Source organism: Balaenoptera ricei, chromosome 8 (genome assembly GCF_028023285.1).
Source record: "Balaenoptera ricei isolate mBalRic1 chromosome 8, mBalRic1.hap2, whole genome shotgun sequence".
NCBI lineage: Eukaryota > Metazoa > Chordata > Mammalia > Artiodactyla > Balaenopteridae > Balaenoptera > Balaenoptera ricei.
In genome coordinates, this window is record NC_082646.1 from 113,776,252 (window position 1) to 113,804,170 (window position 27,919).

Consider the following 27,919-nt stretch of genomic DNA (forward strand, 5'->3'; position numbering starts at 1 on the left):
CGGGTGGCCCCTGCCAGGAAAACAACTTACCTTGTGCTGACTTGGCAAATGAAGAGAGGCTCAGGGCTGCCCACGGGGCCAGGGACCCCACCCTCGCCCTACCCGGGAGTACTGGCCACCCCAGGGAAGACACAAGCCTGACCCCAGAAGCCCCACGGCCACCGGGCACCTCCAGCAACAAGGTATGAGTGCTCTTGGGGTGTCGACCAGGTACTGGGCTCCCCATAGTAAGACAGGGATGCCCTCCAGGCCCTCCTGGAGAGGCAGCCTCAGACTGGGGATCCTCGGCTGGCCGGGTGCCCCCGAGGTGGGGTGCTCTGGCCATGCAGGTGTCCCCAGAACATGGGGGAGGGGCCCAGTGGCAGCAGGAGAGCTTGTCTCTGAAGGCCCTCTTGCTCCACGGGGCCTGTATCTGCCCTTGCGTGTCCTCTGGTGCCCATTGCAACAGGCGGGGGACAAGGAGGAGGATGGAGAAAGGGTGGGCCAGACCTGGGGTCGCAGCTCAGAGCCTGGACCTGGCAGGGCAGGCTGTTCCTCAGGCAAGAGGGCCAGGGATGGGGGCTGAGGGTTAGGGTTTCGGGCCTGAGCGAGGAGTTTATACTCAGATTTACATTAAATTTAAATAATTAGGATTTGATTTATTAAAGTTATAATTTCAAAACCTAATTTTTTAACCTGCTAAGTTCAGTTTTACAAGTCCATATTCCCTTCATAAGCCTAGCAGATTTTATAGTTGTTTTTAAGGGGCCTCTGAATAATATTTGGTCCCATCGACAAACTCAAGCATTTTCAGCATTTCAAACTGAATTTATAAATTAAGTATCTTTCACTTCCATTTATGTACTCTAGCTTGTCTGAACTGACAACAAAATCTCAGGTGCTTCAAGAACGCTTACACTCAATAGATTAAATATTTAAAATGGTGAACCCCAAGTTGTCTCAAATGTTCCAGAAACATGCACTACCAAATGTGTTCAAGTTTCACTTCATCTGTAAATGCTAACACTTTGGTTCAGATTCTCTTAAACCTTCCTATGCTTCATTCTAAATCTTCCTGTGGCTGGACCCATTTAAAGAAGTCACCTTTCAATCCAGGTGCTGGGGCCCCTTGGCACCAGCTCTGCCAGCTGGGAGGCTGACAGCTTTGTGCTCACAACTCCGAAGACCCCCAAACCCTGCCCAGTGGGGGCTCTGGAGAGGGGGGCTGGCGCCAGGTTCCCTGTCACTCCTTCCTGCCTGCTCTTGGGGTCTGCCGTGCTGGACCAGAATGAACCCTGAGTGGATTCTGCAATTCTTTTTTAATTTTTTTAAATTTTTATTTATTTATTTTTGGCTGCCCTGAGTCTTCGTAGCTGCGCTTGGGCTTTCTCCAGTTGCGGCGAGTGGAGGCTACTGTTCGCTGAGGTGCACGGGCTTCTCATTGCGATGGCTTCTCTTGTTGCGGAGCACAGGCTCTGGGTGCTCGAGCTTCAGTAGTTGTGGCGCATGGGCTTAGTTGCTCCGTGGCATGTGGGATCTTCCCGGACCAGGGCTCGAACCCGTGTCCCCTGCATTGGCAGGTGGATTCTTAACCACTGGACCACCAGGGAAGGCCAACTTTGCAGTTCTTTAGCTCCAAATATCTCTGCTCTCAAGGGATCCTAAGGCGACTAAATGTCTTCCTCACTAAGAGAACTTTGCCCTTGCTGGGATCTCCTTGGCATTCCTAGGGCTGCATCCAGCATTGCCTCCTGGGGCCCTCTCCAGAGCTCTGCCTGACCTGGGGTCACTACCCACAGGTCAGGCCTCAGGGCTGAGCTGGGTGCCAGGAACGCAGAGATGCCCAGTGACATTTGACGGTTGGTACATGACATGCTTCATCACACCCACCAGCCCCCAGCCCCTCCCTGGGAAGACCGTGGGGGTCGTCTGGCAGAAATAGGAGGAAGAGAAAGAAGGAAACCTGAGTAGGAAGAAAGAGAACGAAGTTCAGTTTAGGGAGTAGCCTCTTGAGCAGCAGAAATGGGGAAACAGCCGTGCAGCAGGTCCCAGGGCTGGCCGAGCAGGGACGGGCTATGCGGTTTTCTGCAGGAAACTGCTGGGAACAGCTAGGGATGGGTGGAGGATCTGTCAGCATGTATCAGGTGTAAAATGCCTTGTGATTAAAACTGCTGGCCACTGTGCCCTCAATCCGTCCCAGAGGCGCACTGACTCCCCTTGCTGGGGCTGAGATGTTGGCGGGGGGTGGGGGGGGGAGGTACTGTTAGCCTCTGGAGGGTTCCAGCTTTGTGGGATCTGCATGTGAGAAGTGCCACAATTCCTGGAGGCGAGGACAGAGAGAGCACTGACTCTAGAATATGTGGGATTTACGATGTTCAGGGGCCATCCAGAGGGCCTGGAGCACGTGTCCCTGCTCCAGACAGCGTTGTGGGCACCACCGGCCCATGGATGGTGACCAAAACCAAAGAGTGAGAAGAGCTCACCCAGGGAGACGTGGGGGCTGACGGAGGAGGGCTAGGCTGCGGGGCGGCCACCAGGCGGTAGGAGGAAAGCCTGGAGAGGCGATTCCCGCGTTCAAGAGAAAACGTGGAATTCCGGATGTCGAACCTGCGCGGCCCTGGAACCCACGGCGCTCCCTGGTGGTCACCCACGTGGTCGCAACGCGGACGTCGCACCGGGAGCCCAGCCCTCCACCGAGCGTGCGCTGGCGGGGCGTGGGGACCGCGCGCTCCCTGGAACCCAGACCCCCGCGCCAGCTGTCGAGCGAGGGCGTTAGGTTCCCGGGAGAGTCCGGGGCTCGCGGAAGGCCGGGGTCGGCGCGCGCAACCACCTCTCGGTCCTCCCATCACCCAAGTCTGGACCCCACCCGCCCCGGGCGCATCTCCTCATCTCCGCCCGCTTCCCCGCCCGGCCCGGCCCGGCCCGGCCCACCCCGCCCCTTAGCCTCCTCCGCCCACATCATCAGCCCCGCCCTGTTCACCAGGCTCCGCCCCGCCCCGGTTCCGCCCCTCGACCTCGCTCCGCCCCACTCCCGCCCCTCTGCCCCGGCCCCGCCCTCCCCGTCCAGGCTCCTCCCCTCGGCTCGCCCCCACCCTCCCGCTCGGCCCCGCCCCCAGCGTGCCTTGCGTGGCGGCGGCCCGGAAGCTGGCGTGGCGCGGCGGCGTGCGGGCTTCCTGAGGCGGGACTTCCGACGGCGTTCGCGAGCGTCTTCCGGCAACGTTAGAAGGAGGTCAGTCGGGTCTCCGGGACATGAAGGTGAGCGGCGCGGCGGCGGCTGGCCCGGGTGGCGTCCGCGTCCCGCGTTCCGGCGTCTGCTTCCCCGCCTCCTACGGCCTCCGTTCTCCTTCGCGGAGTGAGCGCGTGAGGGGTGCGTGTGAGAGCAGGAGGCGCGGCACGAGGGAGAAGGAGTGTGACAGCGGTGTGGACGAGAGGGAGTGTGTGAGCGGGTGTGTGTGAGGGCGTGTGAGAGGGGGTGTGACAGCGGGTGTGGACGAGAAAGGGGTGTGACAGCAGGTGTGGACGAGAGTGGGTGCGAGAGCAGGTGTGGACGAGAGGCGGTGTGTGAGTGGGTGTGACAGCGGGTGTGGACGAGAGGGGATGTGAGAACGGGTGTGAGTGAGTGTAAGAGCGGGTGTGGACGAAGGACGCGGGGCGGGAGCTTGCGGGCGCGAGCGGCAGCACATGGCGTGGCCGGCGTGGGGCCGGGACCCGGGGCGCGATGGGCCGCGCCGGGCTGGCTCCTTCTTGACCTCGGACCCCGGCCCTTGGAAGCTGCGGCCTTTGCCCGCTGGAAGGCGCCGCCTAGGCCTGAGCCCGGAGGCCAGGGGGCGGTGGGCTGGCGGGCGGCGAACCGAACCCCGTCGAGCTAGTGTCCTCCGCTCCCCCTGCGCATGGCAGGCTGCCTCGGGCTTTCTCCGCTGAGGGAACAAGACGGTGGCCCGCAGTGTGGACAGAACCCGAGGTTAACGTCCGCCGGGGCTGGAGTCTTCCTGCTCTTACGCCGCCTTCACTTCTAAGTGCACTCGGCCCTCCCCGCAGGAACATAGCTAGCTCCAGAGTTTGTGCTCACAGGCGAGAATCTGTGACGGATTTTACCCGCGCTGTGGGGACGGCAGCATTCTGTTCACGGGTCAGTCGGCTCGGGGTCCTCCCAGGTGTTGGTGATGGTCGCTCAGGGCATGGTGGTCAGCATTTCTCAAATTGCATGTCACTGAGCAGAGACAGGTTTGATGGATTAAAACCAGTATCTTAAGAATGAAGTGGAGGGCTTCCCTGGTGGCACGGTGATTAAGAATCCGCCTGCCAACGCAGGGGACACGGCTTTGAGCCCTGGTCCGGGAAGATCCCACATGCTGCAGAGCAGCTGGGCCCGTGCACCACAGCTCCTGAGCCCGCGTGCCACGATTACTGAAGCCCACGAGCCACAACTACTGAGCCTGCATACCACAACTACTGAAGCCCGTGCGCCTAGAGCCCGTGCTCCGCAACAAGAGAAGCCACCTCAATGAGAAACCCGCGCACCGCAACGAAGAGCAGCCCCCAGTTACCGCAGCGAAGAGCAGCCCCCAGTTGCCGCAACTAGAGAAAGCCCGCGCACAGCAACAAAGACCCAACGCAGCCAAAAATAAATAAATAAATAAACTTATAATAAGTAAACAGGACCCTGCTGTGCGTGTGCACTTTGTGCTGGTTGTACTAGGGGGTCGTGAGCACCGCGGTGCCCTCTGTGTTCTGGCATCTGGGAGTGCAGGGTATCAAACAGCGCTGCGGTGAGCATCTTCGAGCGTTTTCGACATAGGCGGGATGTCCCCCAAAGTGGGATTTTTGAAAAAAAAGAAACATGTTGGAAAGTAATATTTGTGACCAGGTTGTCACCTGAAAAGGTCTGATCAACTTGAATTCTCAGGAACAGCTCTGAGAGTGAAGCTGCCCCAGGTCCTCAGGTTGCATCATTCTCTTAGTCCTTGCCAGTGCCTGGGGGCCGGTGAGGGGGGTGGGGACCAAAACGCACAGGTCGCTGTGCTGTCTTATCTCAGCGTCCGTTCCTTTGGTTGCTGGTGATGCTGCAGTGCTGTTTCTGTGGCTTGGGTGTGGGGGTGGGGTCTGTGTGTTATGGGGGGGTCTGTATTATAGGGTGTCTCTGTGTGTTACACCTTTTCCCGTCCTTTCTGTATTTTATAGTGGGGCATTTTTTATTGGAGTGTCTTTTATTTTCAGTTTGTAAGAGTTCTTTGCATGTTATGTGTAGATAAGGAGTAGAAATTCATTGTCAAGTGTGGTCCAAGTATTTTCTTGTTTTGCGTATTATTTCGTTAAATTTGCTTTTTGTTGGGACTTCCCCGGTGGTCCAGTGGGTAAGACTCCGTGCTCCCTATGCCGCGGCCCGGGTTCGATGGCTGGTCAGGGAACTAGATCCCACATGCCTCAACTAAGAAGTACGCATGCTGCAACTAACAGGTCCCACATGCCACGACGACGATCCCACATGCTGCAACTAAGAGCCTGCACAGCCTAAATAAATAAATATTTTTTAAAAAAGCAAATAAATAAATTTGCTTTTTGTTTTCTAAGTGAAAGCTTTGCATTTTTACGTAGTACACTCTATTGATGTTTCCTATCATAACCTTTACTTTTGCTGACTGAGGTGGAAGAGCCTCCCCCCCTCCAGCCCCCGTCCCTGAGTTTATGTACACAGGCACCGGTGTTTTCTTCTAGTCCTTTCCATGGCTCTGTTATTTTGCACTTAAGCCAGTAGCTCGTAGCCAGAATATATTTGGGTTTGAGGGGGGTGGAGAGCCAATCTTTTCCTAGCTGGCGGGCTGTGGTTAGGGCGGCCCTGAGGCAGTGGGGCAGGGCTCACCGGCCTGTAGCAAGGAAGGCCCTTCCTGGTGTCTGAGGGGTGCCAGGGCCCAGCAGTGCTGACATCTGGACTCTGGCCATTGAGGCTGGCTCAGTGCCCAGCTTAGTGCTGGGAGGCCCCAGGCACCGTTAGGACCATTGCTGCAGTAGGCGGAGGGGACACCCTGCCTGCTGGGGGTCTCCACGGGCTCTGCTCTCTGTGCAGCCCCCTGGACCCCGAGGTTGGACCCTGCTGTGACACGCCCACCATGCGGGTGCTGCTCGGCACGCTCTGGCTTGCCCTGGCCTGCGGCTCTGTTCATGCCACCCTGTCGAAGTCAGATGCCAAAAAGGCTGCCTCGAAGACGCTGCTGGAGAAGGTAGGGGCAGTCTGGAGGCGGGCCGAAGGGCAGAGCCATCGCGCCTCCTTGCCCGCTGGGGCTGTGAGCCGAGAGCTTGGCCTCTGGGCAGCCTGCGCTGTGCCACCCCAGGGCTCTGGCTGGCTGGCTGGCCTCGGCGGGAGCAGCTTGTGGTGCTGGGGCCCGAGGGTGCACCTGCCCCGGCTGGGCTGGCCTTCTGTGACGTGCCACGTTTCCGCCCTCACCCTGCCTCTATTTCTTTTGACTCCTGCGCTCTTCCCTGCTTCACTGAGCAAATCAGACAAGAGCCACGCCGGGTTTGGCTGTGTCTTTGTGCCTTTTTTCTGGGGCAGCCCTGGGGGGGCAGAGTGAGTCTTCGGGGACTGTCAGCTCCTCAAGGCAGGCCTTTCCCTGCGGTCTCCTGGTCAGCAGCTCCGTGTTGATCCTGGGACACACCCCTGCTGAACAAGAGGACCGCTGCTGTCCCTGGGGTTCTGCCTGGGGGGCGAACCCTCACAGCTTCCTCCTTGCTCCTTCTGTTTCAGACTCAGTTTTCAGGCAAGCCCGTCCACGAGCGGGGTCTGGTGGTGACAGACCTTAGAGCCGAGGATGTGGTTCTCGAGCATCGCAGCTACTGCTCAGCGAAGGCCCACAAAAGGCACTTTGCTGGGGACATCCTGGGCTACGTCACGCCAGTAAGCCGGGCCCTGGGGTGGGCAGGGAGGTCCCAAGGACAAGGTGGCTGCTTGGGTCTGTCTTCGCTCTCACCTCCCCTGGCCGCCGCCGCCATGGGGGTGCGGCGGGAGCCATGCCTCCCAGAGAAGCGGCCGGGATCGCGCCAAGCGTCCTGTTCCCCGTGGCACGGGCAGCCTTGCAGTGCCCCAGTCCCAAGGTGGCTCTCAGGCCCCCTGCCCCAGCTGCAAGCAGGCTCACCCATTCTCCGTTCTCTGCCAGTGGAACAGACACGGCTACGATGTCGCCAAGATCTTCGGGGGCAAGTTCACCCACATCGCGCCCGTGTGGCTGCAGCTGAAGAGGCACGGCCGCGAGATGTTTGAGGTCACGGGCCTTGACGACGTGGACCAAGGTGCTCGGCCCGCTGCTCGTCTGCGCTCGCCCCAGGGGTCGGGGAGGGTGTGAGTGTGTGCAAGCGCGATGACTCCCTGGCGTCGGCCTGCGTCCCTGTTGCCCTTGGGGGTTTGCACGCAGTGTCCAGGGAGGAGGCGTCCGGGACGGTGTCCAGGAGGGCGCGAGGCCTGGCTGTCCTGACAGCCGTGTTTTGCACCTTCGTTTGCACAGATGTCCTCCCTTTCGGGTTCAGAGGGAGGAGGTGTTAGCTGGCGGTGGGGTTCCCCGAGCTGGGAGGGCAGTGTGTTGGAGGACACGGCCGGGCAGCATCAGGGCCTGGCCTCTGGATGCCCCTCAGCTCTGCGAGATGGTCCCAGGCGCCTCGGAGTCGTCGCCCCTGGAGCAGCCACTTGCCCCTGGCCCTGGCCGTCCTGCAGGGCAAGGACGGGCAGTGCAGGGCCCGCAGACTCTCCCCTGCCCCCTCCCTTTGTTCTTCTCCTTGCGGGTAGGTCAAGTCTTCACGTGGGCAGGGGTTTGTGTCCCCACCTTGACTGGCTTCTCCACGTCCCACAGGGTGGATGCGGGCAGTCAGGAAGCAGGCCAAGGGCCTACGTGTGGGTGAGTCCAGTGGGCCGGCGGGGTCAGGGTTGTGGGCCCTTAGGCCATACACCACGGGTGGAGGTCCTGGAGCTCCCTGTGGGTGGGTGAGTGGCCCCGGAGTCTCCAAGCCTGTCTGGTAACCCAGGCTATGCTGTCTAGCACGTCGGTCACTCTCCCAGCGGCTCAGAAATGAGGCCGCCCCAGCCCAGCATTCGTGGCCCTCAGTCCAGCCAGAGCCCTGTGGCCCTCCCGCCCACCCAGCTCAGCCCACCAAGGCCAGCCCGCCTTCACCTGTGGTCTTGCCCTCCCATCGCTTCATTCACCCACGAGTGTTTATCGAGGGCCCCTGGGGGCTGCGCCCAAGGGTGACGCTCACCCTGCCCTGCCCGGCCGGGAGCTCATGGCTGGCGAGGGAGGGACCCATTGCAAAGTGCAGTGGGGTTTGGGGAGGAGGCTTGGGGGTCTAGGGGCACATAACAGCTGCGCAGGAGAAGCTGGGGGGGCAGGGGCCAGGAGGGGACCTGCAGTTGGATCAACAGGGAGCTGGTGGAGGATGGTCCAGCCAGAGGTGGGCAGCGAGGAGCCGGACGAGCCAGCATCTGGGCACTCGGAGGCCTGGTGTGTCGGGAGGAGAGAGTGCGCGTCTCCGTCCTTCCCCAGCGCCCCCTGGTGCCCCTCCCTCGCCCAGCCACCTTGCACTGGGATGACCGCACTGGGTGCTTGGCTGTGGTCACTCTGCTCTGGAGGCCAAGGGCCAGCCTGTGGGCAGGGCCGGCACAGGGGGTCACAGTCTGCGGGTCTGTCCCCAGTGCCTCGGCTCCGGTTCGAGGACTGGACGTACGAGGACTTCCAGAACGTCCTGGACAGCGAGGACGAGATCGAGGAGCTCAGCAGGACCGTCGTCCAGGTGGCCAAGGTGACTCGCGGTGCCTGCGCGGCCACCACCGGCTGCCCTGGGCTCCTTCTGGCCACCACGCGTCTCGGGAGCAGGGGCTTCCCTTGGGCAGTGCCCAGCGGCCGGCTACCCTCCTGGGAGGGAACCCATCCTGGTAGCTGATGCTGGGCTGCAGGGAGGGGAGAACTCTTCAGGACCCTGGGGTCAGGTTTGGGGGAGGCACACCAGTGGACGGGGCACACGAGAGCCCCAGCCCCTCTGCTCCTGGCTCCTTTGGGGATCCCCACGCCGCCTCCTTCAGAGAGGGGCTTCCACGCCTGCCACCTGGCCCTCGAGCTGAGGCCTCGTTGGGTGGGAGGAAGCGGGGCTGGCCCTGCGCCTCCCTCCCGCCCCTTCCTCCTGGGACCCTCCTCACCAGCTCCCGTTCCTCGCAGAGCCAGCACTTTGACGGCCTGGTGGTGGAGGTCTGGAACCAGCTGCTGATCCAGAAGCACGCGTGAGTGGGCTGTGGGCAGCGTGCGGGCCCCCAGGTGTCAGGAAGAGGCTGGAGGAAGGATGTGGGGGGACCTCGTGTGGGAGGAGGGCCTGCTTCCCACAGGCTGCCCCTGGGGGTGGGGATGGCACCCCGAGAAAGTCGGACACTGGCTCCAAGAGGCCTGGGAGCAGCTGCGGGCAGGTGGCCAGCTGAGACGCCCATGTGGTTGGCCTGGTGGAGCCTCCAGGGGACTTTGAGAAGAGGCGGCCGTGCAGGGCCAGGGGCCCTTGGAACAGGTGGCCACGGAGTCCTCTGGGAAAGAAATCTGCCGCCCAGTCCCCCAGGCTCTGCATCAGCCGGCCTGGGAGGGTGCCGCATGGTCCCCTCGAAGCAGTATCCACCCTGCGCGTGAGGCTCACGGCCAGAGTGACCCGGCAGGGCGGGAGGGGGGCAGGTCCCCTGCAGGAGCGACTGCCCCTGGTTCTGTCAGGGCCATGGGGTCAGCCCCACGGGAGGCGGAGGAGAGACTGAGTTCCGCCCGGGGCGGCCTGCGTGCTGGGTGCCGCCCAGCGGCTGGTGCCGGGGCAGGACAGGCTGCAGCCGGTTCCGGAACTGGCTGTGCGCTCCCTTTCCTGCACCTGAGCCCCCACTCCTCCACGTGTGCCAGCCCCCGGGGGGAGCCCTGGGCAGGGCTCCTCTTCTACTCTCCTGCAGCTGCAGGCGGCGCTCTGCCTGCTCGAAGACGGCGTCCGTGGGGTCTCCTGCCTCTCAGTGCAGAGGGAGGCGCATTGTCGAGGGGTCTGTGCGGGGGGTCAGGCCTCCTGCCCGAGGCCCAGAGGAAGCTGCGCCTGGAGCCAGGCGTGCCGGGGGCTCTCTGCCTGGGTGGGGGTAGGGAGACTCCGCTACTGGCCTCGGGAACGGGGGTGGCCTGGGCCCAGGCCCCCAGCCACGGCGCCTGCTTCTCGGTGCTCAGACCTTCGCCCTGGTGGGTGCTTCTGAAAGGCTCCCTCCCTGTCCACTTCTGCCCCGGGAGAGCCCCAAGGCTGGAGCTCAGGAGGAGGGTGGGCGGAGACAGGCAGGTTGAGAGCATGGGGGATACCCATGTCTGTCGGGAGCTGACGTGGCACCTGCACGTCGGGCGCCCGGGCTTTTGGCCGAGAGACAGCCCCCGCCTCCCCGGCTCTGCCTCTGTGCTTGCTGGATGGTGGCCCTGCTGAGCAGACCGTACGGCACCTTCTGAGGAGGGGGTGCAGCTGGGCAAGGAGGTGCCGGAGCAGCTGGCAGCGCCTCTGCCCCGGGCGCTCCTGGCGGGGGCGGGGGAGGGCGGAGGCTGGCCAGCCTGGTAGATGGCTTTGGACACTGCCGCCTGGGAGCTGCTTCCCAGGACAGGCCTGGCCATGGCGGGCGTGACAGGGACGTCCGTGCTCCTGTGCCCACCTGTCACCCTCTTGAGGCTTTTGTTTCCTACCCAAAGTGCCAGGTCACCCTGGAAAGGCCTGTTTGGTGTGATGCGAGGCAATGGCACCTTGTCCACGTGCCACCCTGGGCTGCGGGTCCCCCAGGCCCTCCCGGGGAGGAGCGTGCAGGGGCTGCCTGGCGCTGGCGAGAGGCTTGCCTCCTGTGTTCACACCCAGCGAGCGGCTGGGCGGGCAACCGAGGGGAGACCCCAGGGACTCCGTCCCAGCAGACCACCCCCAGTCCCCGCCGAGCAGGTGCTTCCCCCGGGCCGTGAGACCACCTCCCCCTTCTCTCAGAGAGGCAGTCCCCTGGGTGGTCCCAAAAGCCAGGAAGGCACCCAACAATGACAGGTGCTGACAGCTTCCGGCCTCAGGGAGGTGCCGGCCCCCTCCAGCCTTTGTGCTCCCCCGAGGGCGCCCCTGACCACCTACAGTCACGGCCAGAGTGGAGTGACCTTGGCCCGGGATCACTCCCGCTGAGCGGGGGCCACCTGGGAGGCTCTGAGAGGCTGCCGCAGTCCAGTGGTCAGTGCACACCAGGCCCCACGGCAGCCTTGGCAGGATGACGGGCAGCTACGCGTGCCCCACCCCGCTTGCTCTTTGCGGACTTGCTCTGGGGCTGGGGGCCGGGACAGCTCCTCTGACCTGCCTGCGCTTGGTAGCGACGGGGGCACTTGCTGCCCGTTCTCCAGACGGAGGTGGCTCCTGAGGGGCTGCAGCGAAGGACCCAGGTCGGTCACTGGGCCCACAGCCTCCCAGGCACAGTGACGAGGGCCTCCGGGACTAGGGTGTCCTGACGAGTGCTCCACTGTCCCACCAGACGTGCTGCCCGCCAGCCCCGAGGTACTGCCACATCCCACACACCTAGGGTCCAGGCGGCCCCGTGACACTGCTGTCTCCTCTGCCCCCTGCCTGGTGGCCCGCTGCCCACAGAGACGCTCCTCCCCCGCATCCCGGCACTCCCGGCCGAGCACACGCCAGTGCCCCCTCCTTCTTCCCCCCTGGGGCTGAGGCACACAGAGCTCTGCGTCCCGGTGTCTGCAGGGCCGGGGGTGGCTGTGCGAGGGGGCTGGGCCGGCCGCCGCCCTGGGGTGCGAGGTCAGGGCCCCCTGGGCACAAGGCCTCATCAGTGGAGCCGCCCCAGCGTCCTCATCTCAAGGCACCTCCTGGGTGCAGCAGGGCCCTCAGCACGGCCTGAGGCGTTTCGTGGCCCAGACTGACCTGGCCACCAGCAGGCCAGCAGGCCAGGTCCACGTGGGTCCTTCCTCACTCCCTGCCCAGCTGTGTGTCTGGGAGGGTCCAGAGGTGATGGGGCACCACACTGACCCCCCTCTGCTCTCCACCCTGCTCTTGTGGGGAGGGAGGGGGCTTGAGTGTGAGGACGGATGGGGGCTGGGCAGGCAGTTGAGGTGGAGGGTGACCCCCGCGGTGTCTGGCAGGCTCCCCTGGTGCATCCCCCCTGGAGCGCGTACCTCCAAGGCAGAACGCGGCCATGAGGGGCATCTGCCTGCAGCGGGTCTTGGCCCAGCTGCTCCTGACCTGTCCTCTGTTTCTTTGCAGGGGCCTCATTCACCTGCTCACCCACATGGCCGAGGCACTGCACCAGGCCCGGCTGCTCGCCTTCTTGGTCATCCCGCCCGCTGTCGCCCCTGGGTAAGTGCCGTGCTTGCTTGGCCAGGGGAGGCCCTTCCTGGTCAGTGTCCAGCCCCGTCCAGGTACATACTGGCCACCGCGTGTGTGGCCGGGGCTCCCCATCAGCACAGTCGGACACCTCAGTGGCCTCAGCATGCCCTCATGGGTCAGCGGGTCAAGGCTGCGTCCTTACACCTGAGCACTTGAAACCGTGTTGTCTAGACTCGCTCCCCGCTCCCGCTGGTCCCCGGCGAGGCCCCGGGCACCGCGGTGCAGGGCCTGTGCCGCTTTAGGCCCCAGGGGGTCAGGGCTCCCGCAGCTTAGCCCAGCTGCCCGTGTCCTGCCTTGAGATTAGGACTTGGGCGCGGCTCCACCGATGAGGCCTTGTGATGAGGGGGCCCTGACCTCCCATCCCAGGGCGGCAGCCGGCCCAGCCCCCTCTCACAGCCACCCCCAGCCATGCACACACCGGGACACAGAGCCCGGTGAGGCAGCTCTTCCAGAACCCCCGGGACAGGGAGGTACGGGTCCCGGGTGCCAAGTCAGGTGGCCTGACTCCCACGTCCAGCCTGTGCTGGGCGCAGAGGAGGCCAGATCACAAAGTGAGGACCGAGGGCAGGCCCGGAGCCAAGTGGCGGGTCGATGGCGCACAGAGGCCCAGGGGTGCTGCCTGTCCTCTGCCTGGTCTCCGCTGGCTCCCGGGGCAGCCTGGGCCCTCAGTGCACTGCTCTGGAAGGACCGTTGTCCATGCATCTCGTCACCCCTGGCTGTCGGCTCGCTGTGCAGCGCGGGCCGGTTAACAGGAGCAGGTGGGCAGCTCTGGGACCCGAGCTCTCTGGCGGCCCTGACGCTCACAGGCCGATAGCCCCGCACAGAGGAGCCTGCGGGTGCTCCGAGGCCAAGGCCGCGGCCACCACAGCCGGCGCCTGCTGCTCCCAGGTTGGCTGCCCGCCCTTTGCTTGGCGCTCACGCCCCCGGACCCCCCACGCATCACCGGAGGCCTGGGCTGTGGTCCCACCCAAGCCCAGGGGCCTCAGCCTCCCCCCCGACTTTTCTCCCCACCTTTCCAGGGCCCTCAGCCTCGTGTGTGCTCCTGTGTGCAACACACGCGTGTGATAGGCCGGAAGCAGCAGGGGCCAACAGTCTTCCTAGGATGGGGGGCCCCGTTCTGGAAGAGCCGGGGGTGGCGGACACTCAGAGAGCCTGTGGGCTCGGCTGCAGATGCGGGCACCCGTTTCCGGGGTCTCCTGGTTTCTGTGATGGTTCGGGGTGGGATGCTGTGGCTGGTGGAGCCCCGGTTGCCCTTTGTGGTCGGGGGCCGTCGGTAGAGACAAGCTCCTTGGAAGCTGGGGCAGCCCTTCAGGCTCGGCTGGGGAGAGGTCGGTTGCCTGGTTGGGGGTGGGACCCGGGGGCCCTGCTTGCAGCCCCTCCCTGCTGACACCCCTCCACTCCCCAGAGCCTCGGGCCTCGCAGCTTCTGATGGTGCGGAGAGCAGACTCCCAGCCCACGTGCTGGAGAGAGTGTGTGTGTGTGTGTTGAGGGGGGTGACTGGGCCGGACGCCCATGGAGGGGCTGGTCTCTGGGCTTGGCCTGGAAGGGCAGGAGGGCTCGGGGCAGGGTGGGGAGCAGCTTTCCGGCTGGCACCCTCTCTGCCCAGGCATCCAGCCTGAGCTCCTGTACCCTAGGCAGGAAGTAGATGGTGTGAGCCAGGGCCGCTCTCTCACCCTGCGGAGACCAGGGGAGGAAGTGCCGTCCACCTGGCAGCTGAGGAGGTGACCGGCAGGAGGAGACCGTGGCCAGGGCTGGAGGCATGGGTCCTGGGCACTGCCGCTGAGCTGTGGCCCAGTCTGGCCTACCCCTGCTGGCAGCCAGGGGTGTGTTTGGGGGGGCACAGGCCTGGGCTGCACCCCCGTGGCTGGCGAGCAAGCCCTGCTCTCTCCAGAGGCTCTGGCGGCTTCGGAGTTTGTCTCATCGTTGACTTCTGTTCTGCCACGCTTCTAGACAGCAGCCCCAGCAGAGGAGCCAGGGAGCCGTAAACAGTCTTTCTGGGGTTTTCTGCAGTACCAGTCGCTTCACAAAGGCTGCGCTGCCCCCCACGGGAACAGCAGCCCCAGGACGGGCTATGTGTGTGGCGCTGGGGCCGGTGTGCCTTTGCTGTTGTGTGCCTTGGTCTGGGGCCTCCCTCCAGGGGCTGCTGGCACAGCGGCCATCCTGACCTTGAGCCCTGCTCCCGAGGTCGCGGCTTGGCCCCCATCGACGTTCCAGCACCAGTCAGCTGGTTTAATCAGAACCCTGGGCCGTCCTCGCTCCGGAGGGGGCTCTGAGTTAGTTGTCGCCCCGGCTTCTCAGGCTGTGTCTTCTGAGAATCCAGCACTCCCGGAACCCTCGGGAAAGGACTGGCCTCAGGCATGGAGGGCTGGCTTCCTTCCCAGGACCTGCCCTGCGGTGAGCTCGCATCCTCACGGGCAGGTGCCCACCTTGACGGGTGCTGCAGCCACCCCCGTGGTTTCCCGTGGTTTCGGGCAGGCTACCTCCCCACAGTCAGGAAGGGGATGGGTGGGGGTCCTTCTCTGGGTGGGGTTCCTCTGCACGGAGGCCGACCCCCGTTGGCATCCCCCGGGGGCCAGGGGTGGCCTGCAACCAGAGCGTGGGCTCGGCGGGGCACTGGGCAGGCGCGGACGCTGGCGGTCTAGGCTGGAGGGCTGGGGGCCGCACTCTGACGGGTGGGGCCGGGCCTGGGCCTGCGGGCCGGTGGTTCTGCTCCGATCCTGTAGGGCAGCTGGGGGCTGGGGGGCTCGTGTTTTGGAGGCCCCCGTGCTGCCAAGCAGAGCAGCCGTGGAGGGACAGCACAGGAGGTGCTGCAGGGAGCGAGCAGGCCTGGGGCCTGGGGCCTGGGGCCTGGGAGACTGGGGCCTGGGAGACTGGGGCCTGGGAGACTGGACCCGCGGGGAGCAGCGGTGGGGGCCGACAGCAGGCCCGCCTTCTGCACGTGCCTGGCTGGGTGCCCACCTGGGCCACTGTGCGCGAGGCCCTGCAGGCGGTGTCTGGGGACCAGACAAGGTCAGGCAGTGTGGCTGGTGGCAGGACCAGTGACCGTGCACGGAGCCTGCACTGGTCCTGAGGGTGATCAGCCTGGAGCAGGCTGGCCGGGGCAGGACTGGGGTGTCCAGCTCAACAGGCAGCGTTTCGGCCTCGAGGGTGGATAGTGGGGGTGGCTTCGTGGTGTCGGGAGGGATGCCCGTAGGGGAGAGGGGACAGAGGGTAGAGCCGTGGGTTTAAGCAATGGGGAGCTGTTATGGGATTCTCTGGGGCGGGGCACTCAGCACCGCATAAGGAGGGGTCTCCAGCAGGTCGGGGGCAGCAAGGGGTTGATGTGCGCCTGTGGCCCTGATGCCCGGCCCATGCTGCTCCAGTGAGGGGGTCAAGCCCTGAGATGGCGCCGGTTAGGGCGATGGAAGAGGGAGGCGTCCACCGTGTGGGTGAAGCAGGAGGGGCAGGGGGCTAGGGGTCTTGGGGAGGGGCGAGGCCCTAGAGGCAGGCCGGGGAGGGGACTGACAGACCCTGTGCCTTCTCCCCCGAGCAGGGCTGTAGGGTCCCCCGTGCGGGCGAGCCGCCTCATGTCTGGGGGGAACCATCTAGAGCAGCGGTCCCCAACCTTCTTGGCACCAGGGACCGGTTTCGTGGAGGACAGTTTTTGCACGGGTGGGGGGCGGGGGGTGGCTCAGGCGGTCGTGCAAGCGACGGGGAGCGGAGCGGCAGGTGAAGCCCCGCTCGCTCGCCCACCGCTCGCCTCCTGCTGTGCGGCCCGTTCCTGACAGGCCGCGGACCAGTTGCCGTCCGAGGACGGGGGGTTGGGGACCCCTGGCCTAGAGGCCACACCGTGTCCTTTGTCCGTGGCCACGTGGAGAGGGGATGCCAGGCCACACGACGTCCACCAGGGCCACCTCTCACTCTGCAACGCCCGAGGAGACGCGGGCGCTGCCCCAGCCCCGCCTCTGGCAGCTCCAGGGTCTCGGGGTGAAGGATCCCGCACGGCAGCCCGGCCTTCTGGATGGGAGGGGTGCCTGCAGTCAGACGGGCGGTGACTCGGTGAGAAGCACCTGGCAGCCCGGGGCGCCCGGACGTGAGGCGTGGCCGGAGGCCATGAGGTGGTCAGAGCCTTGGGAAGCAGAGGGGCTGGTGGGCCAGGGCGGCCCCTGCAGCCCTTTGGGCCGCGCGCTTGATGTCGGCAGGAGCGGCGGCCCCCGGCCTGGTGGGCGCAGGCCGCACAGAGCAGAGCCTGCCTCTGACGGGGCTGCAGCTGAAACCAGCAAAGGCGGCGGCTCGGGGAGTCATGCGGGATGGGAGCCTGCACCAGCCTCCTCCCAGCAGCGGACTTCTTGGAACAGAGTGTGACTGGGAGAAGGGGCTTGGAAAACTCCACCCTCCCTGACCCCCGTGGCCGTGTTGAGAGTGTGTCTAAGAAGTAATCGGCCAGTGAAAGTGAGGCTGTTTGCTGTGCTGAGCGGCTTTGAGCAGAAGAGTTTCTTTTTATGGGGTGAGCGAGGCCGGCAGGGTAGCAGGCCTCCTGGTGCCCGCCCCCCCCGGAGTTCGTTGCCCCCTGCCCCTCTGCCTGCCTTAGTCCTGTCCCTCGCCGGCCTCCCCTTCACACCTGGTACCAGCACTTCCAGGACCTCTGCGGGTGGGGTCCCCTCTCCCAGTTGAGCAGGGAACGCCTCCTGGGAGGCCCCGGTGCTGCAGTGACCAGGACATGGGACACAGGGGCATAGTCCCTGCTGGGCCACTGCACTGCTCAGCTCGCAACCCTGCCTCCCCTTGTGAGCCATTGAATCCAGAAACGGTAGGGCTGGATGTCCATGGGTTCCTGAGCGAACGTCCACCTGGGGACGGGTGAGCTTTTGAATTGTGGAAACATCTTCCTGGAGCTGATGGCATCCGCTTTTTCTGGGGTGCCCCAGGCCCCGAGGTCCCAGGCCCTCCTCACACAGGCCCCGTCTCCATCTCTGGGGCTGAGCCGGGAGGAAAACGCCATCTGCCGGGCCTGGTGTCTTCTAGCTGACTTTAGGGGCCCGGTCTGGAGTGTGGCCACAGGGAGCGTGGCTGTCGCTGCCTGGTGAAGCCTCTGCTCCCCAGGCGTGTCCGCGAGCTCCCTGCCACGGCAGGTGCCCGTCACTGAGTCTTGCTCTATCCACTCAGGGGCGGCTTTGGGGTCCCGGAGTCGCTGGCTGGTGCTGCGGGTCTTCAGGTTCCACAGGTGCCTCGTGTCTCGGGGGGCGGCCTGGGCCTGGCCTCCTGGCTGCTCCCTCCAAAGGTGGCGGCCCGGGCAGGCTTTGCTCAGCTGGAGTGGGCAGCCTTGAGATGGGGTATCTCAGGGCTGCCTGGACCCCGTGGAGCCGGTGACCATGGCTGAGGTGCACGCAGCGGGCCGCCCCCGCCCCGGGATTGGAGGTGTTGGCTGAGAGGAGGGATCCTCTCTCTGCCCACATTGTCGGGGGAGCAGAGAGCCCCGCCACCCTGGGACAAGGCTGCAGCCCTAGGGGCTGCTGCAGGCAGAGCGGGTGGGCTAGCGGACCAGGTGTGTCCAGCAGACAGGCCACCTGGGCTCCCGCCTGCCCCAGGCCTGAGGCCTCGGGAGGGAGGGCGCTCTGCTCATGGCACCGTGCTCGCAGCTGAGATGAAGCGGGGCTGGCCTCCTGTGCCCACGTAGGGATGGGCCCTCCCGGAGCTGGGCTGATCGCGATCTCCAGTGCACTGGGCAGGAGGGGAGCCGGGTCTCTGCTGGACCTCCGGCAGCAGGCTCTGCCCGTCGGGACCCAACTGCGGGCCGTCCCCTGTAACCGAGCGCCGGGTCACTCTCTAGGGAAAGTGACCTGAGGTGTCTTCCTGGCATGGGGGAGGAAGGGGCGTGAGCTGGGAGCCCGCACGGCCGGCTTGCCGTGCCCTCTGCTGAGCCCAGGTGTCAGCTGGGGCGGGGCTGGAGGGGCTGTGCGAGCTGGGTGTGGTGACCGTGCCGTCTCACTGCAGGACCAACAAGCTGGGCATGTTCACGCACAAGGAGCTTGAGCAGCTGGCCCCCGTGCTGGATGGCTTCAGCCTCATGACCTATGACTACTCCACAGTGCAGCAGTGAGTGGGGGCACCCCGGGGCCCCGTGCGCTCTGGCTTGGCGCAGAGATGCTCCCCCAACCGGGGGCCTGGACGCTCAGGCGAGGTCCAGCTTCCCACAAGCCTGCTCAGGGCCACGCTGTGTCAGCTCTTGGTTCCAGGCACATGAAGGGCCCGGTCTCTTCTTCCCAAAGCCCACAGTCAGCCTTGCATTGGGCGACCTTCTCCTTTTTGGGGTCACAGGGCAGCGGGCACCCCCATGGGAGTGCCATCCCGGGGTGTCCATCCACGCCTGTGCGACCCTGGCTGCCACGTGGTGGCTGCGGTGCTGGGCCTGCCTCTCTGCCCAGGAGAAGGTGCTCCCGTGGCCGGGGGCGTCATGCTGCTGCCTCTGTCCATCTCGGGCCTTCACCTGAGCCTTCGGCTGGCTGCAGGGGCCCGCCTGTCTGCTGCCGTCCTTCCCACTCCGTGTGTGGGCCCCACCCCAACCTGGGGCACCCTGAGGCCTCTGCCTGCCGCTGAACCCACTTCTCCTTGGCCCTACAGGGCCGGCCCCAGCGCACCGCTGTCCTGGGTGCGAGCCTGCGTCCAGGTCCTGGACCCCAAGTCCAAGTGGCGGAGCAAGATCCTGCTGGGACTCAACTTCTACGGCATGGACTACTCAGCCTCCAAGGACACCCGCGAGCCCGTCATTGGGGCCAGGTGAGCAGGCGGGTGGCCCGTGCCAGGTGGCTTCCTGTGCCGTCTGCCACGGCGCCCTCGTGTCAGGAGGTGTGCGTCTCCCAGAGGTGAGGGGGTGCGGCGAGGAGGAGGCCTGGCAGGGTCTGACCACGTACCGGGCACCTGCAGGGTGCTGTCGCAGTGCCCTTTCTTCCCCTGGGTCGGTGGGGGTGTGGCCCCCATCTGGCAGGAGCAGCATGCGGGCCCCCCGGCCTCCTCTCCTTCAGCCTGAAGGACGCCCTTTGTGTTGCTTGCTGTGCATTTCTACCAGTGTTGAATCCTCTTCCATTTTATCTTGCTGGGTTTTGGGGAGATGTTTGTGCTGGATGTGGGGTTCTGGGTTGCCAGCTTGTTCCAGGACCTTGACGGTGTTGCTTCGTCATCTTCCTGTGCATTCTGTCCCATGAGACACTCGTCACCCGGTTTCTCCACACGTATCACCACCAAGCGCCTCCACGTAGGCTTCTTTACATTTTTTCCTCCTGGTTTCCCTTGAGTTTTTTAGATTTGTGCATTTATCCTTTTCATCATATTTGGGAAGATTATAGTCTATTTTTTCTATTATTTTTCTTGTCCCTCCCTTTCTCTCCTCTTCTAGGCCCATAAGTACTCGTGTGTTAGGCCAGTCTGTTTGTCCCCCCATCCGCTGACACTCATTTTATTTTTTTGGCCTCTGTTTTCTTCTGTTCAGTTTTCCTTGCTGTCTTCAAGCCCACAGACCATTTCTTGGTCGCGCCTCGTCCGGGGCTTTTCCTTCCCACGTGTCGTAGTAGCTCTCTTGTCAGGCAGTGTGTGTGGGGCTGAGCCTCTGCGTCTCCTCTCAGCACTGGGTGAGGATGGTTGCCTGGCGTTGGGCCCGTCTGGGGTCCACTCAACCCTGTCCCCTTCCCGTGGTCCCGTCGAGCCAGCTCTCTGTGGGCCTCTGCTCCGGGCTGGACGCTGTGAGTTTCGCTTGGCTAGGTGTTGGGCATCTGGGGTTCCTGACCCTCTGCTTTCGCGCTGGGTGCTGTCACGTCCCCTGGACACCAAGAGTTGTACGCTTCTCTCAGGGACCTGGTTCCGTCAGCAGAGACGGTCCCGAGGCCGTGACCTGAGCGCGTGTGCCCACTGTTTCCCACCGTTTGCAGGGTCACTTGCAGGCCCACTCGCCGCAGGGACACACGTGTCAGCCCAGGCAGGGGTCAGGCGCCGAATGCCAGCTGCCCGCCGGGCTGTCCACGCCCGTCGTCCACAGTGACTCCCTCATGTCTGCCCTGGGGGAGGGACAGAGGCTGCTGGGTTGGCCCGTGCCTGGACTCGTGGGTCCTGGAGGGCTGCTCCCAGCCCGCCCCCCCAGTGGGGTGGGGCTCCCGTTGCCTGGGTCCCTTTTGTGCTGAAGGCAGGGCCTCCAGGACAAGGAGGAGCGGATTGGGCCCCTCCAGGGGTGGGACATCGGAGGGGTGGGACATCGGAGTCAGCCGTGCCTTCCCGACCCTGACCCGTGCACACAGCTGGTGCGAGGGCCTGGGCTCCAGCGCAGGCCTGCGAGCCCCTCCTCCCTAGGGCCTGGCCCTCTGCTGAGGGAGCCCTGTGGATGGCGGGAGCCAGGCCGGTAGGCGCTGCCCTGGAGCAGCCCAAGCCTACCCCATGTCCCCGCAGCAGAGGGGCTCTCGGCCCCCGGCACCTGTGCCTCGGATCCGCCCCGCCCATCTGTCCTCCCGGTCATGGCTGCTGTCTGCTCCTCGTGCGCTGCCCCTTCCCCACCACAGCCTTTCCGGATGTGGGGCTCCTGGGAGCGTCCCTGACAGGGTCCCCGGCTTGGGGGGCGTCGGGTGGAGCTGCGTCTGGAGCTCGGGCTCCCGGCACCAGGCCCTAGGGTTTCAGGAGCTGGAGCAGGAGGGCGTTCTCTCCCGCTGCAGAGGCAGGGTCAGCAGCCAGGGCCGCCTGGCGCCCCACTTCTCCAGTCCCCGACTCTGCCGGCCAGGGCCTATGGGCAGGGCAGGAGGTGTTGGCCTTGGGGTGCCACCCACCTCTGCTCAGGCCGCCACACAGGTACCACGGCCGGGCTTGAGCCACAGAAATACGTCGTCTCCAGCCCTGGAGGCTGGAGTCTCAGACCCAGGTGTGGGCAGGGCTGGTCCTCCTGAGGCCTCTCTCCTCGGCATGTAGACGGCCGTCTCCTCTCTGTGTCCTCGTGGGGTCGTTGCTCTGTGTGTGCCTGTCTCCTGACTTCCTTTTTTTATAAGCACACAGTCCTGTGGGGTTAGGGCCATCCCAGGGTACCTCAATCATCTTACATTAAACATTTCTTTAAAGGCCCCACTTCCAAATATAGTCACATACTGAGGTTTTGGGGGTTAGGACGCAACATATGGACTGGGGGGACACGGTTCATCTCTAACACCGCTTGAGGAGTGAAGAGCTGTAATTTCCTCACTAAATGTGGGCCTAGCAGTAACTTACGAGGTGGAGTTGTTGCAGCCATTAACCCAGCTCGTGGGGCCCGGTGACAAAGGTACCACGCGGCCCCTGCCGGTTCTGAGGAGAGGCTGGGAGGCGGGCGGGGGGAGTCTGGTTACGAAGACGTGTGTTTAGCGAGAGCACAGGTGCGCACGTACACACACGCATACAGACTGCCCCCAGCCAGGGACGGACGGCTGCATCGCCCCATCCGGGCCCCACCCCAGCTGAGCGGGTCCGCCCACCAGTCGTGCCCCCACTGATGATGGCCAGGCCTGGAGGCAGAGGAGGGAGGTGGGCCTGTGCGGGGGCGGTGGAGAGGGTGCCCCCAGGCCTGGGGGCATGGCTGGGCTGTGTGTCAGGGACTGCCCTGCCCAGACCTCCTGCAGGCCGCCACCCACCTCACCTGGACCTAGCAGGTGCCGGCTCAGCAGGGCCTCCCAAGGGTCCGAGCAGGCTGAGTGCCGGGCGGCAGGGCTGCGGCTCCCACCTCAGGGGTGCGTGGAGGTCAGGCAGCGGCGCCCGCTCAGGTCCTACCCGGTGAGTTTGTCCTGTGGACGGGCTGAGGGGGGCCCGGATGGAGTCGACAGGCCCGTGAAGGGCTGACTGCTGTCCCCGGGGGTCGTGTTGACATCTGGGGGGGGAGGGCCGTGGTGTGGGGATGCCCGGAGTCCCCCCGTGCGTGGGCGGTGGGGCTGCTGCCGGCCTGAGCTGGGGGACCAGGACGTCGCCGAGCCCCTCTCCTCCCCAGGCCTCAGCCGCTCCGCGGGATGGGGCCGAGGTCAGGCCGGTGCAGTGAGACCAGGCCGGGGGCACTGTGCGTCTGGCGGAGGCTCCCTGACGCTCCTCATCCTGTGGTGGGTGGGCGCCGCAGGACCCGCCACACCCGGAGCCTGCACCAAGGCTTCGCCCTCCAGCAGCCCAGGTGCCCCCACCCCACCGCTTCCTCCTCCCTCCCAGGGCCCTGGCCGGCCATCTGCCGCCTGCTGCCCGCACCCTGGGTGAGCCTTGGACAGGGGATGGGGCCCCCAGCTGGCCCCTGGGGTTGCACTTGACCTCCTTTGTCCACAGCCTGATTTCTTCCAGCCCTCCCCCGGCGTGCAGGGCGGGGTTGACCCCTGGGCTCAGGGCCTTGCGGCTCTGGGGGTCGTGGGGAGAGGCCTCTCCCAGGGCTGGTCAGCAGCCCTCCGCCTCCCAGGGCCGGGTCATTCGGATCTGGGGAACCAGATGGGCAGGCTTACCGAGGCCGCCTGCAGATGGGTGCCTGTTCCGTGGGAGAGGGGAGGGCTGCCTCTGCAGCGGGTGAGCGCGCCCACCCAGGTCCGGCCCCCCCCAGAAACACAGCTCACCAGGGTGCGCCCCTCAGCCGGTCTCCACCCCGGAGCTCACTGCAACGGCCTCTGTTCACTGGGCAGATGACAGGCCAGGTGCGAGGGGCAGGTGAGCCTTGTGGCTGCCGGAGTCTCTCCATCTCTTCCGCTGCCAGCCCAGGCCAGCCTGGCCAAGGATTACCTGCCCTCCCGCCTCAGCCTCTCCAACGCTGAGACCCTGGCCTTCTGTGGCAGGTGTCCCCGGTCCCCTCAGGCAGTGGGGGATTAGCGGCCTCACCATCTGCTCCCGCGCACACGGAGCCAGGACCCCGAGGCAGGGGCGGGAGGCCAGCTCTGTCAGGCCGGGGTTGGCCTTCTGGCCTCCACCAGCCAGGACCACATTCTGTGCCTGCCACAGGGGGAGGGGGTGGAGGGCAGGCTGTTTGTGCACATTCTGGGTTCTCCATTGACCTCCCAGCTTCTGTTCGCCTTCCCTGGGTGATACGCAGACCCTATCGTGACCACGGCCAGGCTCCTGTGTGCGTGGCCTCGTCACTCCCCAACTTTGAGGAGTCTGGGCGGCTGTGAAACACCCCAGGAGGGGCCAGGGCTCCCCTGCCTGCAGGCTCACGTCACCCCACGTGACGCAGTTCTGGGTGTTGATCCGTGGGTCCCCACGGCTGCCAAGCCCCCATTCTGGGAGGCCCTCACACTGCCCTGGCGGCCAGGGTGCCCGGCTAGCCCCGTGAGCGCCCTCAAGCCAAGTGGGCACCCATAACTCCTGCATCTTTGGGACCCACAGCCCCACGCCGCCGGGCCTGCCCTGCCCCTGCCTCCCAGGGACCTCGAGGAGAGCCAGTCCCAGCAGAACACGGCCAGATGGGTCCCCGAGGGTGGGCCACGTCTGGCAGACCTCCTGCCCCTGCTCAGAGGACTCTTCTTGGGCCAGGGCGCCAGTCAAGGGCACAGAGGCTCGGGGAAGCTCTCCCTGTGTGGCCGTCCTGCGCCGGGGTCTCGCTCTGCCTAGGGGCGACTGGTCCCAGGGCTGCCTGTCGCAGCGCTCTCCCGTGGCTCTGGGCCTTCTCCGTCCCTGCGCCGCGCTCTTTGCTGAGGTCCTTTGCTTCTCCACTGGCTTGTGTGATCTCAGAGCCTGTCCTGGTCCTCTGTGAGCATCCCGCTCTTGCTTCCCAGCCGGGGTCTCCCCGTGCACCTTTGACCCTGACCGCTTTCCCGGTGCCTCTGCTCAGGGTATCTGCTAGCCCTTGCGTCGGAGGCACAGCTGGGAACGGTCCCGCTGCTTGCAGGTGGGGGCCTGGGACCCAGGGGCGGGGGCGGGGGGCACCTTCTCTCGTCACCCGCAGCGGCACCCACTGGACCCCCTGTGTGGGCCTCCGGCGGGGGGGCCCTGCCCCTTCCACACGCCCCTTTCCGGCCCAGCCTGGGAAGGCCGTCACCAGGGGCCGTGGAATCCTGGCCACATGCTGCAGGGACTGCAGGGGAAACCGGGTCAGGGCTGACCGCTCTTCTCGGTGCCCAGGAAGGTCACCTGCCCAGAAGGTGGGCCAGCAAGTCAGGTGCCCCCCCGGGGCGTGCCCGACCCACGTCCTCAGGCCGGCTCAGAAGCGGTGCCATCCGGGGCAGGCTCCAGCCATGGGTCACAGTGCCAGCGGCCTCTCCGCCCAGGGCACACAGGTGGCTTAGACTTGGCCAGATGAGGTCAGGCCCTTCAGTTCTCGTGGGGTCACAGCGGAGAGCACCGGGCACCGCAGGCCCCGCCAGCCGAGGCAGAGGCCTCTCTAGGCTTTCCTCCTGGGGCGGGGTGCCCCCTTCCTCCTCCATCCCCCCATCTCCCTTCTTCCCCCTCACCCACACAGCCAGATCAGCTCTCTTCAGCTGGTCTCTGCTCGCTCTTCTGGAAACTGGGGGACGTGCACCTCGTCTCGGTGCCCTGAATCCTCCACCGACCCGTTGGGTGTGTCTTCGTCTACGATTCTGTCCGCCATTCCTTGAACCCTTCACTCCAAAGCCTGAGAACTTTTTTGAGTGGGGACGGTATGAGTCACGCACTGTAAACCCCCCACTGCAAAGCGCACACCTGCGCGGCATTTAGTCCGTTCTCAGGGTCGTGCAGCCGCCACCTCCAATTCCGGAACGCTTGGTAGCAGCCCCCGACCCCTGGGGCACTAATCTGTGTTGCCTGTGGACTCGTCTCGTCCGGACATTTCATGGAAACAGTCACCAGGCGTGTGGCCGAGGCCTTCCGCTTTAGTTCAGGGAAACGCTCAGGGCCCATCTGTACCGTTTCCCTCCGTTCATCCCCACCCCCCTGCCCCCTGCCCCCCGCCCCGCCCCGCCCCACCCCGGCCTCCTCCTCCTCCCAGTCAGGCCCCTGCCACCCTGACCCTCAGCCCCCATGGCCCTGCTCTTCCTCCTGGACTGCCTGCCTGGGGGCCGTCTGCACAGCTGTCTCTCCGGCCCCACCCTGGCTCACACCGCACTCTGCTGCTCCGTGTTCCCGGGGCTGCACTCAGGCGAGTGTGAGGGCCTCTGTGGCCCCAGCCCTGGCACCGCCAAGCCTCGGCCTTCAGAGGGGAGGGACCAGGTGCTCTCAGGGGTCTGGCTGAACCCCGAAAGAGACCCCAGCCTCGGCTGTCCCCACAGCCTCACCACCTCCAGCAGGTAGCAGATTTTGAGGGGCGGCCCCGGAGGAGGAGTGCACAGCCAGAGCTCCCCAGACGTGAGGGCCCAGAGCCACCTGCCCGCCAGCATCTGCCCTGGGACTCGGGGGCTCAGGGTCAGGCTGGGTCAGGATGCCCCGCCCTTCCCCACACATCCCGTCCCCCCACGTGCCACGTTTGTCTCAGCCACGTAGCCAACGTTGGATCAAAAGCTGCAGATGACATCAAGCATCCCAAGAGCGTTGTGCTAATTAAGTATAACGCAATAATTTTGGACGATTCGAGCTGGTTGATGGGGGTCGTGGCTGTTCCTGGCCCAGGCCCCGTGGGAGCAAATCCGGACGTCCCCTGGACGGCCACCACCTCATTTCCCACTGCTCTGTCCAGCCCCGAGCCCCTGCCGATGTGTAAGTTGCAGCCTGGAGCATTGCAGCCCCCTCCCTGGGCCCAGGCTGCAGGTCTCCGGCCTGTCTGGGCATCGACTGCGTGCCAGGAAGACACGGGGTGAGCTGGAGACCCCAGTTGTCCTGGCCATGCAGCACCTTGGGCACCGGCCTGTCCTCTGTGTGTCCTCTGTTGAGCGGGGAGGGGTTCCCAACCCCTGCTCCTGGCAGTGAGGCGGGGCCTCCCGTGGGCTCGGGGCAGCTGTGTCCACAGCAAGGAGGCAGGCCGAGGACAACTTGGCCTCTGAAAGGGCCCGGAAACCACTGCCCTGGACTGTTGTCCCCACGGGCGGGGGGGACGGGGGAGGGCAGTGCCGAGGCTGCCCCCAGTTCTCGTTCATCCTCAGGCCTGCGGCTGGCCCCGAACCTCCCCCGCAGCTGCAGAAGTTGCTGCTTCTGCAGCACCCCAGGCCGACCCCGGGAGCGCCTGCCCACACCACCGGCCCAGCAGGCGCCGCGCCCACAGCGCGGGGCCCGCGCTCCACCTGCACGCAGTGCCGCCAGCTTGGGGTGCGGCAGTGAGCTCTGAAGCACAGCCACGGCCTCTGCTCACATCTCAGCAGCCTCTCGGGGTCTCTGTCCTCCCGCTACCCCCAGTGAGGACCCGGCCGCCGCAGCCCCGGCCCGAGTGTTCCAGACCCCGTCCCATGGTCCTGCTTCCTGGCTTTTCTTCGTGTCTGGGCCACAGGCGTGGCCCTCCCACCTGGCCCGGTGTGCTGCAGGCACTCCGCAGACCATCGGGGGATGACACCCCGTGTCCTGCTGCCCTCGGGTGGCCTCACCCCTTCCGTGATGGCAGAGGCCACCTCCACCCCGTCCAGGTGCTCAGGTGGGCAGGGGAGGGCCCCCCGCACCCACACCCGGCCTCCCCCAGGTACATCCAGACGCTGAAGGACCACCGGCCCCAGATGGTGTGGGACAGCCAGGCCGCAGAGCACTTCTTCGAGTACAAGAAGTGAGTGTCTGGGGGAGGCCCCGGGCGATGCGGGCCTCGAGCTCTGCCTCTGCCCCTGAGGGCCGGCGTGGCCTGAGGAGGGGCACCTGAGGCCTTGGCTGGAGGGGGAGGCGGGGCGGGGAGAAGCAGAGGCAGGTGGGAGTCGGGCCGGCGGACTGAGGGTTCTGCTGTCTTGCAGAAGCCGCGGTGGGAGGCACGTCGTCTTCTACCCGACGCTGAAGGTGCGTGTGGGCCCTGACACTGGGCGTGGGGGCAGCAGACACAAGCCCTCCCCCAGCAACCCTGGCCCTCAGCTGGGCTGCGGTGGGCAGGGGTCGGCAGGTGGCCCACGGGGGCAGGGTGGGGCCGACACTCCCTCTGCCTCAGTCCTTGCAGGTGCGGCTGGAGCTGGCCAGGGAGCTGGGCGTCGGGCTGTCCATCTGGGAGCTGGGCCAGGGCCTGGACTACTTCTACGACCTGCTGTAGGCCTGGCCTGGAGCCGGCCTGAGCTTTTCCAAGAGACGGAGGGACTGACAGGCGAAATACAGACTCTTCCATTTCCCGTGCTGTGTGCGCTGCAGCCTCGGGCGGGGGCAGGGCGGCCTGGGACCCCGGGCTCCTCATCAGTGACGGGGGCGGGGGGTGGGGGGCAGCGGGCCCTGAGGATGCAGGCCTCTCTGGCCCAGCCCTGGCTGGCTGTCCGCTGGTGGCCGGGGAGGGCGGGACCCACAGTCCCCACCCCACAGGCTGGCAGGGGGTCCTGCACGGCCAGCAGATCGCTGCGGGTCTGGAGGCTCCGGGACAGCCCCAGGCTCCCCGACACGTGGACGCTCCAGTGGGCATCACCCCGGGGCCGTGCAGAGGGGCCCCGGCCTCCCCCTGCGGGCGCTGGCTCACCTTGCCTGCCTGGGAGCCCGATGGACACCACACAGCGAGGGTGGGGGCGCCACGGCGGAGACCGGGGCTCCGAGAGGCTGGCCCCGCCCC

General features: G+C 65.5%; 1 protein-coding gene across 3 annotated transcripts; it reads left to right on the forward strand.

Annotated features, from left to right (window-relative positions):
- Positions 1-3,163: 3,163 nt before the first annotated feature.
- CHID1 (chitinase domain containing 1) lies at positions 3,164-27,494 on the forward strand. 3 transcript variants are annotated; one of them, XM_059932370.1, is made up of 13 exons: positions 3,164-3,234; positions 6,044-6,197; positions 6,722-6,871; positions 7,131-7,263; positions 7,818-7,862; positions 8,654-8,760; positions 9,174-9,235; positions 12,232-12,324; positions 18,328-18,429; positions 18,955-19,110; positions 26,873-26,953; positions 27,132-27,174; positions 27,320-27,494. In XM_059932370.1, the coding sequence occupies exons 2-13, from the start codon at positions 6,087-6,089 to the stop codon at positions 27,416-27,418; spliced, it is 1,182 nt and encodes a 393-aa protein (XP_059788353.1). In that variant the 5' UTR covers positions 3,164-3,234; positions 6,044-6,086; the 3' UTR covers positions 27,419-27,494. The 3 variants fall into 3 exon arrangements, with proteins under 3 accessions (XP_059788353.1, XP_059788354.1, XP_059788352.1); XM_059932369.1 differs by lacking the exon at positions 3,164-3,234 and adding an exon at positions 3,258-3,346; XM_059932371.1 differs by lacking the exons at positions 3,164-3,234; positions 26,873-26,953; positions 27,132-27,174; positions 27,320-27,494 and adding exons at positions 3,253-3,346; positions 26,346-26,866.
- Positions 27,495-27,919: the final 425 nt, after the last annotated feature.